Below are 20,293 nucleotides of genomic sequence, written 5' to 3'. Positions count from 1 at the left end.
GGGACCATGTTACTCCATTCAATTCTGATGGCTTCTAGTCCATTCTCTTCCTTGAAGCCAGAATAATCTTTTAAATATGTAAATCAAAATGCTTTACCTCCATGATAAAATCAGGATTAATGTTTCAGTATTTTGCACATTTTTCTTTTCCCTCATACCTGACCAGGTGCAGCTCCTCAGATGGACTTACCCCTTTTTTCATGATTTTTTTTTTTGTCTGAAACATCCTTTCTCTCCTTTTCCATGTATCCACTCCTATTGATCTTCTGAGACTCATTCTAAGCAGGACTTTCACAAACAACCCCTCCCTAACCCTTGGGCTGAGGTGCATGGCCTGCACACCCCTATTTCCTGGCAGCACTGTGTAGAGGCCTGGCAGGGCACTTATCACACTATTATAAGTGACAGCCCTTGTCTGGGTCTCCCACCACACGGAGAGCCCCTTCAAGAAATGTCTTCTTTGTTGCTGGATCCTTGACATCTACAGCAAGGCCTGACAGGGGGGCTAACTGATGGAATCACAGATTTGGCCATGGACACAACATGACCTCCACTGAGATAAAATACTTCACTTTTGGTAGAACTCAACTGTTTTGCTTTTAAGTAGAAGAAAGTAAAGATGGGAGGATTATAAATAAACTAGCTTCAGCCCACATTCATGGCTTCCTGGGCTGCAACTGTTTCAGAAACTTCTTAAAATGATTTGGGTGGAAGATGAATCTTTACCTATTACCACCTGGCTTCTAAGTCTGAAGTCCTAATTCTATTTCTGGGTGTCTGGTGAGGCTTCCTGAGGCTTTACGTGTCGCACGCGTGTGGGTGGCTACCAGGTTTCTCTAAGACAAAGATGAAATATTTTGAAACTGGCGCATATCAAAGATTAGGCCTCCTTTCTTCAGCTACACTTACATCTTTGAAAATATTTAGCTTTCTCCCCCATAAACATATTTTAAAATAGGTTTAAAGGCAGCTCACCAGAGAGCATCTTACTCATTTTGCCGCCACTGCTGACTGTTCAGGCTGTGCACTAAGATAAACAGAGCATCGAGTAAGAATCTCCTATCAGGCGAGTAGGCAGGAGTCATAACTGGGTCAGCGGCTCCACCAGCCTGGCCTGATGCTGTGGTTTTGCTATGCTTTGTTGCTTCCTCTGTGGAGAAGGCAGTGTCTCCGCTCTACCGGGGGCTGCAAGCCTGAATCCACTGCGCCCCTAGGCCAGCTGGCAATGCAGATGAACTTGTGAGTATCAGGGGGGCTGTTTTCTTTTGGCATGACAGGCTCTTTCATCTATTATCAAGGCCATTTGGAAGATGTCTCCTTTCTGGGCAATTTTTTTTTCTTTCATGATCTAGCCAATTCATATAAAATTTTAATTACTTTAAGATTGGCCTCAAAATAGGGCTCAGAAAGTAGAGTATCAAAGATGCACAGACTTTTCCTCCTATCATGATCAAGGGGCTGGAAGAAACCTGGAGAAACAATCCGGGCAAGCAGACTCAGGGCAGGAGGTGATACTGCTTTTAAGGGCTTCCAGGGAGAAAACACTTAGAAAAGAACGTTTCTGGCTACATCTGACCTTAACAACCATGGCCATGGTCTAAAATCTCCGAGGAGGCTCAGCTTGGTTGGGAAGGTGGAGGCAAGACCCCCTTCTCTATGCTCGAGCGCTAAAGGCTCTGTGATCTGAGACCAGCCACTTCCTCCAGGCCTCCGTTTCCTCTAGGGGAAATAAGACCACGGAAACTAATCAGACTTCTAGGGCACACGGTGGAAGGTCTACAAGCTCTTTTCAGTATTTGGAGGAATCTAAAGGAACGCACACAGTTTCCTTTTCTGAGATAACTAAGCCACAATCTTTTCTCTGCGCCTGTCTGAACTATGTCAGTGTGTTCTGATCACCACTTCATGCTGACCACCCTCTGATGGGGCTAAATACAGCCTTGTTCAACACAGAATGGAAAAATAACTGCTACTGTCAAAACGTGGTCACTGGAGATGGTGTTTCATACTTGGGAGAGGCAATAGGAGGGAGAAGAAGGTGCCTTGGAAAAGCTAGGAATTTTTTTTTTTTTAAGTAGGCTTCACACCCAGCATGGAGCCCAACACCTGGCTTGAACTCATGACCCCGGAGATCAAGACCTGAGCTGAGATCAAGAGTCAGATGCTCAACCGGCTGCGCCACCCAGGCGCCCCGAGGCTGGGAATTTTAAGGAGAGCGAGCAGGCAGCTGTTCCTGGCTTTCCCGTTGGAGCCCGAGCTCTTTGGACAAAGATCACCATGGATCTGAGGAACCGTGTCTTCTCCCCACCCCGCCCAGATGGCAGAGGTCCCACAGCACGAGCAGGGGAGGCCCTGCGGGCAGGTACCTGCTCCAGGCGGCACTTGAGCGCGGCCCACTCCACGTCCCAGGAGGCCTTGTCGCTGGCGTACTGCTGCTGCAGCCGCCGCCGCGCATGCTCGTCCTCGCGCAGCTCGGTGCGCAGGTCCTCCAGCAGGCTCTTGAGCGCCCCGAACAGCTGCTGGTTTTCCGCCACCTGCGGGAGCGAACACGGAGTTGGTTCAGCCCCCTCATGTAAGGGTATTCTTTTGTCAAGGCATCAAGGTGGTGCTGGGTTGTGTCCAAGGTGCCATTGTGATGGGTACAGAACAGGTAGAAAGTCTGCAGTTAGAGGGACAGAGACAGGAGGTCCCTATGCTGCCGGGCGTCAGGCTCCCAGAGCTGAGACCGCTAAGGGCCTGGTGGAACAGGAGGAGGGTCGGCACTCAGGCTGGTGCTCCGCGCCCAGAAGCAGCAGGGAGGAAGCTGCAGGAGGCCACAGGGAACCCAGAAGCCAGGGCCACAAGGATACTGCATGGGATTTCAGACACCTGAAGCTACAGTTGGGGGTCTGGCAAGATGTAAACATCGCTATCTATGCTGTCACTGTGATGCCAGCCACTGAGCCAGAAGAGAATACATAAAGGCTCTGTGTCTCTTAGAAACATAGGGTGGTCATACTCTGACTTGGATGGATGAGTACGGCCATGGGGGAGAGGGCATTTTGAGCTTTAATCAAAGTCAAATGTAAACGCTTAACTTGCTCATGAGGGCTTCCTCACGGTCCTCTGAAACGGAATCGCTGTGCCCCTCCTTTCGGCTGCACCAACTGCACCAATAACCACGCACCTACTTGTTCTCCTGTGCCTCCCTGACCACCCGACCGCCCATGTGAGCGCACGGGGGACAGACAACACCCGACTCGCTCCCACACTTCCGGCGTCCCACACAGTGCTCTGCTCATGTGAAGTATGCAAACAGGTCTGATTAATGAAAAAGGGACTTTTATCACTAATCCGCTTCCACCTAACTTAAAAGATTTTTTATTTTCTAAAACTCACCCTGACCTTTGAAAGCACATTTCAAAACCATGATTGCTATCTTTGTACTTTCGGCATGGGCATTATAACAGAAAGGTCTGTCCCAGTGAATTAAATACTGAATCAATTATGGTACCTGGATAATAAAAATGCCACGAGCTCATCTCTTCCAATCTGACAGAAAACACTAAAAGTGCATCACGAGCTCCCAGACTGGTCACAGGGCCATCTTGTTCGGGGCATTTACGAGGCAGGTAGAATCAAAGCTCTCTCAGTCCTGCTGGAGTCAGAATGTCTCGAGACTTTGGGAACACAGAGCCCCTTACTCTCAGAGAGACTCCCCCCTGCTTGATAACCCTCTCGTGCCAAGGGCAGCAGGACAGTGCCCCCAGCTCTCCTCTACCACATGGAGAGTCTGTCATGCTCCTAAAACCAACTCGTTAATCCCCTAAATACACATGCACAGAGATAAAAATGGACAGCCACATTTGGGAAGAATTTAAGATACTTTGGTTTTCTGTTTGGATTTAAATAAAGTTGAATTAGAAAAGAGAAACTCCTTAACTGAGATTTATTACTGAAAACTCCCCAGTTTTCCCTGTCAGTTGTCTGGAGTTCTAATATTAGATGTGGTGGACTTTCCATGGGGTAGAAAGGCCTATTTGTTAACATTTATGGCTCTTTGGTTTTTCTCCTCCTGACCATCAATTTTTACTTTAATAGCTCTGAGACTAAAGCCAATAAGAGTACAATCCAGTTAACATTAGAAAGATTCAGCAGCTAGAAAGCCTTCTAAAAATCCTACACGTTCCTTCTAACCACCAGAATATAAGTAAATTACCACTACACTCAAAGAGGTGCTCAAGATATGTGTATGACTGTAATAAATGTCGAACAGTTTCTTTCAACTCTGCACCAAAAGTATTTAAAAATAATGTAAATGCACGTCTTCTTGAGGACAGGGTTTGTGTGAAAAAAAGTTACATTTTATAGTAGATTCATTTGGCATTTTTATCTTTGGATTTTAAACTTTTAAAAAATCACTACTTTTTAAGTCAAAGTATTTTAAGCATGAAGTAATGGGAATAATTTTGATCTAGTCTCTGAGTAGTCATCTAATTCTCACTGAAGAAAAAGCAGAAAACCATATAATCGATTCTTGTATGTGATCCATCTCTCTCTAAAAAGCCCACTTTGTGAATGTCGTCAGCCTGCGGGGTTCTTAGCCCCACCCCAAATGGCTCTGATAACTTCAGGACCAGAGTTTGTGGTCCTCGGAAGCAGGAATTCACAGAACAGTCCTTTTGCAGACTGAAATTTTGGTTCCTCTGGAAATAAGTACTTTCTGGCATTAGCAAATATCAGGTTAAATAAAATTAAGCCTTAATGTTTTCATGCACATTTGGGTCAAAGTAATCAACACAATGTGCTATTGTACCAGCATAATATTAATCATCACAGAATGAGTTCAAAAATTGCTCTGGGATGAAGGTGGCCAAAGAGAGCAAGAGAGCCCACGGAATGGATGTTACTGGTACTTGTTATGATAATCACCCAGGAGCAGCACGTGACATGGCAAGAAGCCAGACTAGCTCCCCGCCACTGGTGTACAACCCCGAGAACGGATGTCCAAACAAAAACTTCTGAAGACCCAGATGGGAAGGATGCTTCTAAACTTATTCATGTACAAAAAGCCCAGTGATGAAAAGTAATACTGACTGTCTCTAACAGAGGGTGCCAGATCAGGTGTGCCGGTCACTCACGCGCATGGTCTCCTTTGCGTCCCACACCGATCCTGGGTGCGCACCATCCCGTGTCCCGTGTGACAGAGGAGGGACTAGAGCACGTGGCAACACGGCAACTGCCAGGCTCTCCCTGCGAGGAAGGGCAACGCGGACTGTGCTCCGGGTTTGTCCATCTGAGGTTGGACAACCTGGACCAACGTATCGAAATTCTGACATTATACTCTACCCAGGTTTTGCTTTTTTAGAATTTTGCCCAAGAGTAGCCACCTCATCTCTGGAAACAAATTCTATCACCCAGATCAATGGAAATAATTTAACGAGCCATCCTGAAAGAACGCCTAAAAGTTACTTGTCTCATTTTTCTCCCTGTGGGGGCCCTTGCTGCAATGTTTTGGGTAAAAAGATGACCCTAATTGGGACGTCTGGGTGACTCAGTCAGTTAAGTGTCTGCCTTCGGCTCGGGTCGTGATCCCAGGGTCCTGGGATCGAGTCCTGCCTCGGGCTCCCTGCTCTAATTAAGAATGGAATCAAGATTCTCTGGGCCATTTAGAGGTCTTTGGGTCAAAGTTTTCTTGGATACAGAATTTTCTGAATCTTTTGTGCCAGGGGCCCAATTATGCAACCTTTTAGTTTATAGGTCTGTTAACTATAGGTCAATTTTGATCAAAAAGACCAATTTTTCAACCTCTTCAAGATCAGCCAGTTGGTTTTCTTACAAAGAAGCAAGATAAAATGGTCCTACCATTTCCTTTTCCTCAGGCTAAGGGTATTTCAACTCTTTCAAGTTCATCTCTCTTGGGAAATGCTTACAATAATCCCAAAATTGGAATCAGGAGCTTGACTGTGCTATAAAGTGCTAAACTTTATAACAGGTTCAAGGTTGGGCTTCAGCCAATAAGACTGCTACCCCAATACACAATAAATATTATTAATAGAAAGTAACAAGGAAGTTTCTGGGAAAGATAACACACCAAGATATTTGTGATACAATGCCAGCTATTTGATCAAATCATTCTTGCCTAAGATTTCTAAGATAGTGTGTTTCATAATTCTGTGAAAGAGCTAAACTACCAGCAGCCACTTTGCTTATATCAAAGCCATTAATTTTGGAGATGGGTTTAATCTAAAGTTGGAACAGATATACTGACATGGCTGCTATGGGCTGACCACAGAAAGCCAGATGGCCTCTACTTCCTATTCATCCAGGCTAGCAGACATAGGCAGAGGTTCCAGAATGCCATGGTAGCTGCCCCTGATCCCCAACACAGGCATAGTTCCTATTTCATACTTAAAAAGAGGGGGACCTCACATCCTAGTCAATAAAGTAACTCCTCTACCAGCAAGAGTCCCAAGATAAGTCCTTAACTGTGAGATCAGACTGAAAGGATACATCCAGCAACATTTTAATAAATAAGCCATTTGTCATTCTTGCTTTCATTGTTCCATTCAGATTAATTTTAAGATTCTTTTCTAAAACTACTATCCTCCCACAGATAAAAGAAAATGAGTCACTGAAGACTGGCCATGAAAATCCCTGGTAGAGGGTTAGAGATAAGAGATTCATTTATGTACAAAAATCATCTGTCCTTTGGATGAGAATATGCCAGGTGATCCGGGCCATGAAGGCTCTGCAGGGCTGGTCACCGTAATTTTCAGAGAGCTTCCCGAGAATAAACGTGGGCTTGTGAAAGAAGTGATGGACATATATTTAGTAAGTTATAATGCAGGTTTATCAGCCGAAGGCTTCAAAGAAACCAGGGCAGGTGTGATGAAAATCAAGGGGCCAGATGGGAAGAAATCACTTATGAGTGAGGTTTAGGGTTTACTGCGGACGGTGGCTGGCGCTGGGAGGTGGGGCAGGGGCCGAGAGAGTCCTTTCCTGAGTATCCTTGAGTACTTGTGGCTCTTCATTCCTGTGCCCATCCTATTTGCACAATAACAGGAATAAACAAAAACACACAGCCAACATAAAGTGTTTCATAATTATAAGCTCTGGTCTGGTCTGTTTATAGACAGTTGCATATCTCCTAGGTGAGGTTATAAATTTTCAGAGTCTGAAAAATGAATCGTGGTACAACATAAATATTGGAGGTAAAACTGATCCAGGTTCAAGAGGAGAGCTTCCTTATTTAAAAAAAAAAAAAAAAAAGGAGAGAGAAAGAAAGAAAGAAAAAGAGTCGGAGCAGATCACAGTTCTGATATATAGGTCTTGTCTGGCAGAGGTGCTCTTTCTGGAAGTTTCTGCATCTTGGGCAAAGCAGAAAGGTGGGCACCAAGGTGAGTCGACATCTGGGAGGCCCAGGGAGCCAAAGGCACCCTGTCTACAGGAGAGAGGCTGACTTCTACTGCGGGTGGCTTCTGAAGGCCCTAAGCTCCACACGAGTCCTGCACAAGTGAGTGACAAAGGTCCTGGGGAACAGATTATACTCGGTCCTGAAGCTGGGTCCTGAGGGAGACTCTTTAGTGACCATCTGTAGTTGAAGACCAACACGAAACATAATTTCATTAGCTCTTGCTCTGAATTTTAAATTAGGTTCTCTATATTTACACTTAGATGCTTTAATAAAGAATATTATGTCCCATCCCTGGATGAAAAAGTAACTTCTCTTGAAATAAATTAATCTAATTCACAGACAATTAGCTAGTTGGAACCACAGGGCCATAATTCTGGCACTATTAGCCACCTCGCATTAAAAATCTTGATTTCAGGAACTACTAGTAAGCATAAAATGCATATGTAGCCTTAGGTCTCAAAAGCTTAACGTCGTGGCCAGCATCCTGGAGCTCAGGGAGAGCTATACAATAAGCCCTCGCATATTTTCCAGCTCTTCCAGAAGGCCGGGCAAACTGAAAGGGCTTTCTGTTCTCGAGGACAATCAGGTCGCTGCCCCTAGATCACTAGTCCTGTAACTAAAAACCAGTCAACGGGGAACATTCACACAGCCAAACATTTTCCAACCTGATAATTTTTTATGAACTATTCTCAAGGTTGACTTGATCTACACACATTTTTTTTCAACCTCTTGACAAGGATACATTTTGCCATCCTCTGTGTTCAACTGTGAGAACGTTCACTATGATACAAAGCAAAGACCAAGGCCTGGGAAACGGTGTCTCTTGCGAAGTTAGGCCACGTCGCCCATTCTGCTTATCACCTTGGCAGGTTCTCAGAGTTGCTGAAAAGGGTGCGGCTCTCTAGGACACGTTCCTGCTCCTGCGGGCCAGCTGCCGAGCTCACACCCACACCACGAAAGGGCAGGCAAATCTGCTAACTGAGAATGGTCACTCCCAGGCAGCCAGCTGTCGTACAGTAGAGTGCATTCATCTTCTGTCCTCGGATGGACGGCATTGTGCACTTAACTCCTACAGACAGACGGGGCCATGAACGGCAGCCCGGATCCTGCCCGTCCGCACCCTGTCCTGCAGGCCCCCCGTGTGCCTCGACCGCACACCGTACAAAGTGGAATCTCATGGCTCCCACCTCCACTTTCAAGGGACCAGTGAAAAAGTCAGCTTTGGAAGAAGGCGAAGAGGCATGACGTTACAATACACTGAATGTGAGTTTCCAGCTGAGCGACTTTACATTATTTTCCACCCCCAGGGTAACATTTTCCATGAGAACTGTTTAGAAAACCAGATGTGTTACATTTTTTCCCTTTTCCTAAGCATCTGGACCCACGGGTGGGAAACACCCAACACGTGACCTGAGACGCAGCAGGTCTGGGGCTAAGTGGCAATCAGCGGATGCTATTTGAGTTAATCACAGATACTTCATAGAACAGAATGACAACATCTCTTTGAAACATACTAAAAGTGGTAGGTTTTCGAGGATTATTTGCAAAGTAGCATTTTATTTTCTAACTAGATCCATTGCTGGAAAACTCATTCCATGAGCTAAAATCTCCCCAGGGACACTGACATAATGACAAACTTCCTAATAAGTGTAATTAAACATTCATTTGAAAGTATAACCTCTTTCTTGAGTCATATTATTCAGGGGAAATGAAGGGAGGATGGGCATGCAGAGAAAACAGCTCTCTAGTTATGAAAATCTGATTTGTCTACGAAAAGAAAGCAGACGGGGGAAAAGACACATATCTCCTAGGCCTGTGCTCAGACATCACGACTTTTCTCATTTGGATCTGAGCCAAAGTTCTGATGACAGCCCTCTCCCACTTGACCCTCTGAGGCTCTAGGCTGAGGGAGGAGCCGCAGCTGTGGAGTCCAGTGCACAGGGAGTGCCCAGAAATGTCGGCGGTCGAGGGGCCACAGCCACGCCCAGGGTCATGTGCACTTCGGGTCCAACCTGTCCTGCCCTCTCACCCCAGGGTCAAGGGTCTAGGGTTTGCGGCCTCTGGCTCTGCCCTGCAGAACCCTCAAAGAAGCAACATAGGATCAGAAAAAGACTCAGACCAGAAAGTCTGGGAGCAAAGAAGCTTTAACACTGGGTACCTCCTAGGGTCTCAGCATTCCAAACCCAACACAGCAGCTGTTGTGTAGAGAAGCGCAAAAAAGTCTGGCTGGCATCAATAGCATCTTTTGGTTTATTAAGCAGGGGCTATCTGCTTAATAATTAATAAATGTGGCATTTGGCAACATTAATAATTATTTCCTATTATACACTGAAATCCCATCTCCATATATGCTTTTAATTTTTTTAAGTGTCATCAAATATTTTTATTTCAAGTGGCCCAATAAGAACCTAAAACACTTTATACATGTTTAGGATTTTAAAAAATACTTTTTCTTTCCTCCTTATGCATTATGTTGCCAAATTTGTGATGCTGCTGATGCCCCTTCAGGTCAACGTCAACAAAAAAGCCCTGTACCTTCTCTCTCCGGCCACAAGGAGCGCGCTTCACTCCATAATGTCTCTTTCGTGGAAGCCCGGTCAACCTTTGTAGAGCCATGGATCCCTCCACACACCAGTCTACATCTTCCCCCTCTCCTTCTCAGGTACGTTTGCTGGCCCCTCCAGCTGATCTGATCCGACTATGCCCCTCATTTATACGTGTAAGCCAAAGGAACCAGTGGGCTGACACTGAAATAAAGTCTTAATGACATGACCACAGGCGGTCAGAGTTTTCAACTCCCTGAACACCAGCATATAAAATAAGACGACATGGACATAGACTAGGAGTTGCCTCTCCCAGGTGTGGGTAGAAAGAGGGGCTGGGACCTCGGCACCCACCTGCCTGTGGAACTGTCCCCCGTGCGCAGGCTGCAGCCTCGATCCATGGTCACCAATCTGCACAGGGGAGTGTGGAGAATGCTCTCCCATCGAAAAGCTGCAGCCTGGACCATTGTCATCTCGGTCTGGGCTGTCCCCCTTCAGGTCCCCCTGAACTCCAAGCTCACCGAACCTGGGGAGGGTCTCTGGATGCTCGCTCTGAAAACAGCAGGAGACAATGATCACAGCTCCACCTGAATCCTTTGCTGTACAGCCTGCTTTTTATTGTTGGAGGGTAATTCTCCATTTTATGGCTTATCAAGTCCTGACTTCTCAGGCCTTTCCTGAATATGCTCATTTAGCCCATTTCACTCACTGGCCACCTTCTTCATAGAAACAGCACACAGTGGGTACCCAATGGGTCAGAAAAGATTAGAAATTTTACTGTTTGTACGTTATTTTGATAATGAAAAATTTTACGATTTATACATTATTATTGATTACAGGTATGGTTTTATAAGCTAGAGGATCAGCGGGAAACTTCACAACCACTTCTAGGCTTTGCTTAATGATGGTTTTCTATGTCAAGGCTCTTTGGAAGCAGGCTGAATTAATTTTGGAAGACTTTCTTTCCTCCCTGAAGAAAGAGAATCAATTTATCTTCCCCTTCATAGGAGGACTTAAAATTACATACAGTGAAAAGCACATGAAAAGTCTTTGGGAGCTAAAGGGAAACCCATATCTATGATGCCCCGAAACAGCTGACGAAGGAGCGGGGGTGCGGATGCCCAGCACACAGCCAGCAGCAGTGGCCAGAAGGCAAGGCCCGAAGGAGCCTGCAGAGCTGGAGGCCCCGTGGACTGAATCAATCAGAATCACTCAGAAAGCAAAGGACTCTGTTCTGGGTCTGCGATGCATCTGGGATAGGAGGCACAAGCGGGAGCACATACACAAATTTCAGAGGTGGCAAAACTCTGCCCATCTGGAGCCTAGCAGAGACCCTTATCAACCTGCACGGGCAGAACGGGCTCTAGCATTTAGGAACAAAAACTGAAATGGAAGGGAGAGAGGAAGATTCAGAACCGGGTCTGACAAACCAGCAAGGCAGCCCGAGAGACGCACGGGACCTCAGGGTGACAACTTGCGTGAACTCAAAGGTCAGCAATGGAAGAAATGGCAGCACAACCTCCACGCAGAGACGAGGACTCTGCAAACGAGGCCACGGGACAGCACAGAATTCCTGGTCTAATACAGAACTGGACAACCTGCTGCATTTTCCATCCTGGCTCGGGCTTGATAAAATCCTCTGAAAGAGCAGAACGTGACTTTGTGTGTAGGGCGCAGAGGGACAGCAGTGCCTGGGGGCAGGAACAAAGCGGACACGAATCGAATGGATTCCGTGTGGGGGTGGGGAGGTACCTCAGTGAAATCCTCGCCTTCCTCCTCCATCTGCTTCCCTTGCCGCCAGTGCTTTAGCAGCCACCTGAGTTTGACGTAGAACAGGAAAATGTTCTGCTTCAAGGACCGGAGCTCCTGCTGCAGCAGATTCCTCTCGTCGCTCCAGGTTCGCTCATGGAGGGTGTTCTGCAAAGCCAGGCTGTGCATTTCCAGCTCTTTCCACCTCAAGGCATAGAGGTGTTCCTCCTCCATCTTGAATGGAAAGAGAGACAAGGGTGTGACAGCGGCTATTCCAATCTGCCACCCAAACCAAACCAAGTCTTGGCAAAATGCCATTCAGTCTTGAGCATGTGGCACCTAGGACGGGAACAGAAGCCCCCAAAGTTCAGGAAACTCCTTGAGACGTGTACTCTTTAGAAAACCTCAAGGGTTTTCTGATTCAGAAGGAAACACTATTTCAAACCAAGGTGTTATCATCAATTCTCATTGTCAAGTCTCTCGTGGTGTTTCTGGAGGTCTCTAAGCTTCTTCAGGAAAACTGTTTCTCGGATGCACTGCTTACAGCTGACTCCCATGCAGGTTCCCCTTGCCCTCTGTTTGTGGGCTTGCAAAAGGCACACTGCAATTGTAAGGGGGGGGTGTTAAGTGGAAACTCTTCCCCTCGGCTTCCTGAGCCTTCTGGTGTGCACAGCCCCCAGCAGAAAGAGGAGACAGCAAGCTGATGGAGAGGCCCACAGAGAGCGGGAGAGCGAGGTGGGGGGGGGGCAGGGATTCTCCCGGACACAAGGTCCTCTGCCAGGTATGGTGGGGGGCAAACAGGAAAGTAAGTTGAGAACTTACTTCCACACTTAGGACTCCACATTCCTATTGGCCACGAGTAACTCTCAGGGAAATAAAGCATTGCTAAAAAGAAGTCTTTTCCATTTCTATGCTAAGTTCCTGCTTTTCAACATGGGTACAGGCACTCTTCCAAGCAATAAACAATGATTATGTCGATAATGACTAAGCAAAGGGGTGTGAATAAAATCTTATCGCACAGATAAGGGCACAAGAATAATATCAATAGTAGCTAAATGAAAGCTTTCTGTTCCACAGACTGGAAAAAAAAAGGGGTTCGAATACCAGCCTTGTAGCTATCAGCTGTCCTCTCCTGATTTAACACTCCCTCTTGGCCAAACACCAAGGCATTGAGTTTTGTTTTGTCTTATTTTCCTAAAGTACTCGATTAATGCTCAGAAACCACGGGGATGTGGCTATGGCTGCCTGCGGTCGACACCAGTACGTCCTACGTGCCAATGCCAGTGAAGACGGAGAGGCAGCTCTGAGAAGATCCCGGGTCTGCACAGAGACCCGCGTGGCCACCGTCATAATACCAGATCTTTTTTTGCACTTCAAGCTGAGAGAACACAGAATAGTGGTGGTTTAATTCACCATCTCGGCAGCCCTCAGAGTCTCACAGGTTCTCTTCCCCGTGGGCACAAGAGCAGGACGAGCGGGGTGAGAGGGGCAACCTACCATACTGGAAATCCAGCTTTCCAATTTACTTGCAATATTATGTTAGGCCATCAGCTGCCTGGGAAGGTTTCAGCTTCCTCAGTGGCAAAAGGAAGCTACCACAAGATGTGCAGAGCGCCTAGCTCATGGCAGGTACGCCAGAGACCCTCGAGTGTTAGTTGGCGGAGGCGCAGTGCTGGGAGGGGATGCTCTCTTGTCCTCTCATCTGCAGCCTCCTGGAAATGTTCCTTCCAGACCAGCTCTGACCAACCCCCCCCCCCCGCCGCCCTGGCCCACTGCCCTGGTTGCCTCCTGTTCCATGACTCTGAGCACATCCCAAGGGCCAGAGTTGGCCCTCTTCCCTCTGATATGTTAGGGAACACCGACCCTTTCCCTCTGAACAAGCCTGGATGACCTCTCACCCCCTCCAAACAGGGTCAGGAGCCTCGTCTTCAACACACTCTTTTGTCCTGAATCCAAGTACTAGACACACCTGGGACCCTGCTATTTTGCTATTAGCATCTCCAGGGATAAACTCACTTCTCAAACATGATCTTTGGTGCAGAAAAAAAAAAAAAAAAGGTTAAATTATTTAGGAAATGAGTACCCGTGTCTGTGAATCCCTTCTCCTAGCAACTCTGGGAAAGGATTTAACAGATAGTGGTTAATTAGCCAGTAACAGGTTATTCTAAAATAAGTTAGAAGAGTTAATAAGGCCTCAGCTCAATTACTGGAAGTTTTCTGAAGACAACCGTTTAGGGTGAGTTGTTGATATTTCGTATCAGAAAATTCACCTAACATTGAGAAAGCTTGCAAATCTGTGGGACAACAAAAGTTATGGACACATTTCCCTGTCCAGGTGTGTTAAGGTCCCTATGTGATTTTCCTTTGCTGGCGACGGCTGCAGGAAAATGTAGGTCAGAAGTTAGGAAGAACTTCCCGAGACCACAATGTAAACAGTGAAAAGCATGTCTGAGAGGAGAAAGACGGACAGCTCTCTGTATGAGACGTCCGAGGGGCAGCTCAACTGGATGAGCCTCCAGGAGTCCGGGAGTCCAGGAGCCTGCGCCTGACAGCTCTCTCTCAAATACATCCTGTCATCTGTCTCCAAGGGGCTCCGCGCTCAGAGCCCTGGTTGTGCTGAAATTGGGTTACATATTTACCTTCCGAATCTTGTTTGTAAATTTCTCTGTCTCCTCTTGATGCAGTCTGGTCGCCTGCGCAAGCTGACCCTGCAGCTCCTCTAGCGATACACTCTGTTCAGGTAAAACAGGGGGGCCCCTGAGCTGATCGGTGGGATAAAGGAAGGGGTTTAGTGGAAGTGAGAACTCTGCCTGACGGGAAGACGCAGGACAGACATCTGCACAAGCCAGGGACACACACGGAGCGACACAGCACGGGTGGGCGCTGCAACGGTGGGGTGGGTCCTGTGGCAACTCCCCTGAGGTCCTGCCCGGGGCTCTGGGGTGGTCTGCGAGTGGCAACCCCAACCGCACTCATCTCCCACCTGGGAGACAGGTGCGCAGTGGTGCCTGTGGCTCGAGCTTGGACCACCACAGTCCCCACTACCCAGGCTGAGAGCAGGGAGCCAGGGTGAGCCAGAGGTGGCATGGCCAGCTCACACGAGTCTGTCTCTGAGATTCATCGCCCGAGTTCATTCCAGGTTACAGCATTCATTTGCTCAGAGGCTTTCTTAGTAGAGATTTTCCTGCCCCATCGAGAGTGCCTTTGTTTCCTCTGGGCAGTCCTACCCTGGGCACTCGGGATAAGCGGGGTGGGGTGCCTTCGGGGACCAGAAACATCCTTTCAGTTGCACACATTGCCTAAGACAAACTGCACAAAGATCTGCCTATTACATTTTAGGTTAAAAATAGTTACGGGAATCCTTTCTTATGCCCTTTCTTGGTAAAGTCTACCTATTGGTAAAAGCCTGTCTTTGTGCCTTTTATGTCCAATGATTGGGAAGTCAGAGCTATTATGTTTTAAATAAAGTATATTTTTTAAGAAATGGAAACGGTTATATTTAAAAACCTCAGGCATCGTTAAAACTGAAGCACGATGTTTTACCCACTTGTTTATGCTACTTGAAGACAGGGGTTCATAAATCTGGGAACTGGAATGGATTGTTGTAATAAAAATAGGTGTCATCCTACTGGTTCAGTCTGATGAGCCAATCTGTGCTTTCTCACAGAGGATACTGTTCACTCGTCCTAATTGGATGTGACCTGGGTTGTCAGGACTGAAAACCATGCCCCAAGAACAGGAAATGTGTGTGTGTGGGGGGCAGATCTCTTCTTTTAGCACGAGGGATGACCGAGAGTTTACAGGAAGGATAGCGACAGAAAATCAGAAACGCTGGGGATTCACCAACTTTTGAGTAACATTTTTGAAAGCTAGAGATTTAAGCTCATCCTACTTTCAAGAAATCAAGTACTGAAAATGTTCATGCCTCTTTGAGTTGCTTGTTACTAGAGATGATTACTATAGACTTTTATATCTACTAGGCTGGGATTCCAGTTCTTTCTGAAAAGAGGGATTTCTCTCCACATTAAATTTATGCCAGTGACTAATTTTTTATTTTTAAGAGAACTACTTTATTGTTTTTTAATATGCGTGGTCTTTTACAGTAATGACTTAATCTTTTCTCCTGTTTGCCTGCCTTTCATAGTTGTGAACACACCTACTTTGTAGTCTCTATCTGATATTCTAGAATCCGAAGGCCTGTCTTGGAGTTGAACCCTGCTGTTGGCCATTAGCTGAGTCTTGCTCCAGGTGTGTGTTTTTGGCTTGTGTGTTTGCAGTTTTGCATTGTGAGTTCATCTTCAGTGGGGAGTTAGCTATGATCTTGTATCTAACCTGGGTTGAGGACGGGCCTCCAGATGGGGTTTGTGTTTGCAGAAGCCAGCGAAAGAACATCAACTCTCCTTTCCTTGGGAACTCCTAGGCCACCAGGTGACATTAGTTCAAAGCCTGATCCTGGTGAGGCTGGCTGTCAGAATGGTTATGTGGGGGAGACTTCATGCTGGTAGACAAGCTTCCCTCTACCAGCAGGCTGATGTCTCTCCAGCTGAGGCTTACACAGTGTGCAGCCCTTGGGGGTCCCGGGTCATTGCTCTCACTGCCTGTGTTGGGCCCAAGGCCCTGTGTCCTGTCCCTAGGCACCTATTAAAGCCCAAGGCTTTGGGTTCCCAATTCTGGCAACTCTCCCCCAACCTGCTTACCTAAAAGCCACAGACACTGCTGCTCTGATGTTCCCTTCTGAAATCAATTCCAACCCCTGAAGATTTTCCTACATTTTGGGGGGAATTCAGCTACATATTTAAAAAGACATTTTCTATTTTATGCAGCACTTTATTCAACAAGTATTTATTGAGCACCTATAGTGCTCGGCACTGTACTGGGGACTTAGGCCTACACAAAGCTGCCCCAAATCCCTGCCCTCCTGGGGCGTCCCTTTTGGCAGTTTAGGTACTTTGCACAGAGTGTCTTTAGGTGACCCAGGCTACTCTTTTCCCAGCTTTACTTTTTTCAGTTACTCATTAGTCTATACATTTAAAATAGAAAAATCCTCCATATTTGGATATATCTGATACTAGTCCAAGGCTCCATATGCAGAGATGTTGAAAAAGTCATCCCAATCAGGCCTATCTTTCAAGAAAACCAAGGATCTGTTAATTTAGTTTCTATATATGAAACCGAGTGAATTAGTTTGGCTTTAATCTTAATAAATAATGTACATAAGCTGTTTTTATTCTAAACAAATATATGAGCCTCATACCTCAGCACTGTTTGATTAAAGAGTGTGTCCCTCTGTTGGAAGCACATCTTTGGGGGGGTCACAGAAAAGGACTCTTGAAGTCCTACAAAGTTGTTCATCTGGGGCATCTGGTTTACCTACGGTGGCTCCCTGTCATCCGTGGAGACGGGTCAACAACAGAAACTGTTAGATTCTCCTCATCGGCTGGAGGCTTTACTTTACTGTCCGTTTTTGCTAATGGAATCTTAAAACCCCTCAGACAAGTAAGTGATCCTGGCTGGGATGCCTTCACTCCAGTGTTACAAAAAACAAAATACAAACACGCTACGGTCAAAGTTTCAGTCCAGAATTATTCCACTGCCACACAACTGCATCCAACCACATACATTTGGAGCAAGTGTCCACATGACACAGAGATCTCCTCTAGAAAATAAACGCTTCCCTTCATCACCAAATCCCCAAAGGTTGATTCTAAGAGCCATCCCTTGCCCACTTACCTAAGATGCTGATTGTACATCGAACAAACTCGTCTTGACCTCTCTACGAAGGCAGTCTATTGAAACAAATACCATCCTTACTTAATCCCAAGCCCGTGGAGACGTATCAAGCTCGCCGTCACAACCACCTTCCATGGCAGCGTTCTGAACGCCACCGCCCATGCTTTCCCCATGTGGTTGAGTCCCACACCAAGTTACAATGCAAATTTCCTGGACCTCTTCAGAGAAAGTGGCTTGTAGATTACTTTCCACACTTCAGAAGTTACCTGCATTATCTCGAAGAAAAACAGGAATGCTTTTCATTCCATGTTAATAGTCACTATTAACAGTGCTCCCCAAATATTAGGACTCTCTTCTACCTCTATCCCCAGGACTTCATTTTCCGGCAAGTTCCATCATGCTGTGGCCAGTTTTTGTTACTGCTTCTTCCAAAAGCTGTATAGGAGGTCAACACATGTGTACACATACTTGGCATAAAACCCCACATCATTTTTTCGTGGCTGATATTTCACAGTTGGGTTATGAGGGGTCCCAAATGCTTCATGTGTCTCGTCGATGAAGAGATCAAAGGAGGAGCTAGGGAAGAGAGCTCTTTGAGATTTCTGATCTAGAAATTCAATCTTCTGGGCACGGGTTTGGTTTCATTTATATCTGAAATGTGACCGGTGCCCATGCTTGGCCACTTCTCATTCAGAACTATTTTTAAGGTGCCCCGCACATTCCCAGCTGCATATTCCATACACTGCTCTCTCTTAACAAGTCGGAATCTCTCAGCAGATGTGTCAGGAGCCACGGGGAGCAAAGGCAGGGAAGAAATCTGGTGCACGGTAGGAGAATCTAGCTAACATCTACCAAGATGAACAGGCACCAGAGATATCTGTCCTTCTGAAGTCTATTTTTTTTTTTTCTGAGCTAATTTTGGTGTGTTTGCATTAATGGGTTAGTGGGGATTAGTGCGTTCTGACTTCAGCCTGTTCTGCCTGTAACTGTTTCAAGAGTGCTGGTGTGGATATTGCCTTCCCTTCCTAAGATTAGCGTGCGTACTAAGCGGCAGTCTTCTGCGGCACAGATCTGTCACCTCCTGAAATGCTACTGTGTTCGAAGGTGGTTTTTCCTTTCCTCCTTCTTGGTGTTCTTGCTGCTACTGGTTCTAGTACTGCAGGTAGTGGGTTAACCTGGCCCAAACATCCAAATCTTCCAAAATAAGGATACATCTCTCCTCTTACCCCAAATATGAAAATCTACATTGATTTCAGAGAAGGCATTTCACAAATGGAACTTGAGACATTGACCCTTTGTTAAAACTTCAGCTTAAATACAGAAAGTTTTTTCCTCTTTTAAGCTGTTGATACTAGGTGTCCTATCAGTTCCCCACCCCAAGGAACAAAGGGCAGAGCTAAAGGAAAATCACACTTGTATAGCGGTCATCAGCTTGCACAATTAGTAATCTCAAGGGCAATCGAAGAGGAAGGAAGAACACTGCTCAAGGTGCATGGGCTTCAGTCTTGGACTCATTCTAGATGAAAGTGTCCAAGTTAATCTTTCTGCAGTTATGGTGGCACTCTGGTGTCGGGCTGCGTGCATGAGCCTGCACCGGGAGCAGCTCCTAAATCGGGCTGCCCTGCTCACTGATGGGAGCTCTGGGTACCGTTTCCATGATAGCCTTATTGGAAAGTTGTGGGCAATGGATCTGGGGAGGTTTTCATTAAAAGGCTTTTAAGAGTTCTGCCTCTAGCATTGTCCATTGTCCGATTCTTTAACCCCATGTAATACTGGAAGACCAAACTCAGCAGGGGACATCCACCCCCGGGACCAAGTAGCTCCTCTAAGACCTCGACTCTCCAAGGGATCTGTGTTGGGCTCCTCTCATGAAAGGAAAAACCACAGAGCTAGCCAAGTGGTCCTAGAGTACATTTGATCTTTTAAAACAATACTTTAAAATACAATGTGTTTGCATGTGTAATTGAGTCTTCCGTGTGAAATGCCTTAGTGGATAAAGATGTCAGAACAAAGGCTGTTTCAGTCCCGATGAGTACTATTTCCCCCTTACAGGAAATGATGCTGTCTGGGGCTTGCCTTTCACCATGAGCTTTTTAACTTTCTCATCAAACTTTGTAAAATTAAAGGAAACTGAAGATGTTTAAAGGAAGCAACACAGCATGGCAAGAGAGCTGGTGCGTCGTCAGTCACCTGAGTGACCTCGAGTGGACGGGGCTCTTCTGAGCGGCGCTCGTCACAGCAGGGCGGGGAGAGGGCTGAAGCAGGCCTGAGGAGACCGTTCTAGACCCCGCTCACCCACCAACCCCCGGGGGCTTACTAGAAGTGGGCTCACTCTCAGACCTCCATTTTCTCATTCACGGAAGGGCGGACTTCGCCTGATGATCTGACACTCCCTTCTGAGCTATACTGTGCCGTGACCCCAAGTCGCCACGTGGCCCCTGCTCGCTCTGCCAATGTACCTCTCACGGACGTTTATATTCCCACAACACCCCAGTTCGAGTCAACAAACTAGGCTTCTCTCTCCAAAGCTGCTGGTTTCCGAAGCTACTCGATGCCACATGTGGCAGGCAACGGGGAACCTTACCAACGCCCCCGTGTTAAACCACCTCTTATCAGCATTTAGCTAAACAAGGGGACGTGCGACATGCCTTGAGAGATGAACGTATGGGAAGGAAGCGGCAGTTAGCCTCAAACTGCTGTCCCAGAGAACGGGGCTGCCACGTTCAGCCAGAGGCTGCGCTCGTGCACGTCAGGAAACCACCAGGGAAAATGAGAAAGGGCTTCAGTGGGCAGAGGAAATTGGTCCCACAGCTAGGGGAGCCGTGACAGCCCTTCCCATCTGGCAGTCTTCAGTGGTGGACACCCTTCTCTCTTT

At 46.7% G+C, this 20,293-nt stretch overlaps 1 protein-coding gene across 4 annotated transcripts in view; it reads right to left on the bottom strand.

Annotated features, from left to right (window-relative positions):
* The window catches only part of MTCL1 (microtubule crosslinking factor 1), a 128,061-nt gene that overhangs the window by 28,186 nt on the left and 79,582 nt on the right, over nucleotides 1–20,293 (bottom strand). For 2 of the 4 annotated variants that reach the window (XR_015727797.1, XM_087869971.1), the window contains 4 exons: nucleotides 14,328–14,450; nucleotides 11,692–11,922; nucleotides 10,294–10,491; nucleotides 2,367–2,534 (listed from right to left, as the gene is read on the bottom strand). Coding sequence is in view for 1 of the 4 variants with exons in the window: in XM_087869971.1 (XP_087726097.1) it covers nucleotides 2,367–2,534; nucleotides 10,294–10,491; nucleotides 11,692–11,922; nucleotides 14,328–14,450 (720 nt within the window). In the remaining 3 variants the exon portion in view is untranslated. The remainder of the gene's footprint in view (nucleotides 1–2,366; nucleotides 2,535–10,293; nucleotides 10,492–11,691; nucleotides 11,923–14,327; nucleotides 14,451–20,293) is intronic. The other 2 variants (XR_015727798.1, XR_015727799.1) reach the window with 1 other exon arrangement.

The sequence above is a fragment of the Ursus americanus genome, chromosome 19 (assembly GCF_024610735.1).
Source record: "Ursus americanus isolate L20-20 chromosome 19, mUrsAme1.1.p, whole genome shotgun sequence".
Classification (NCBI taxonomy): Eukaryota; Metazoa; Chordata; class Mammalia; order Carnivora; family Ursidae; genus Ursus; species Ursus americanus.
Note: the sequence above shows the minus strand (reverse complement) of the source record. Positions and strands in the feature narration are given on the sequence as shown.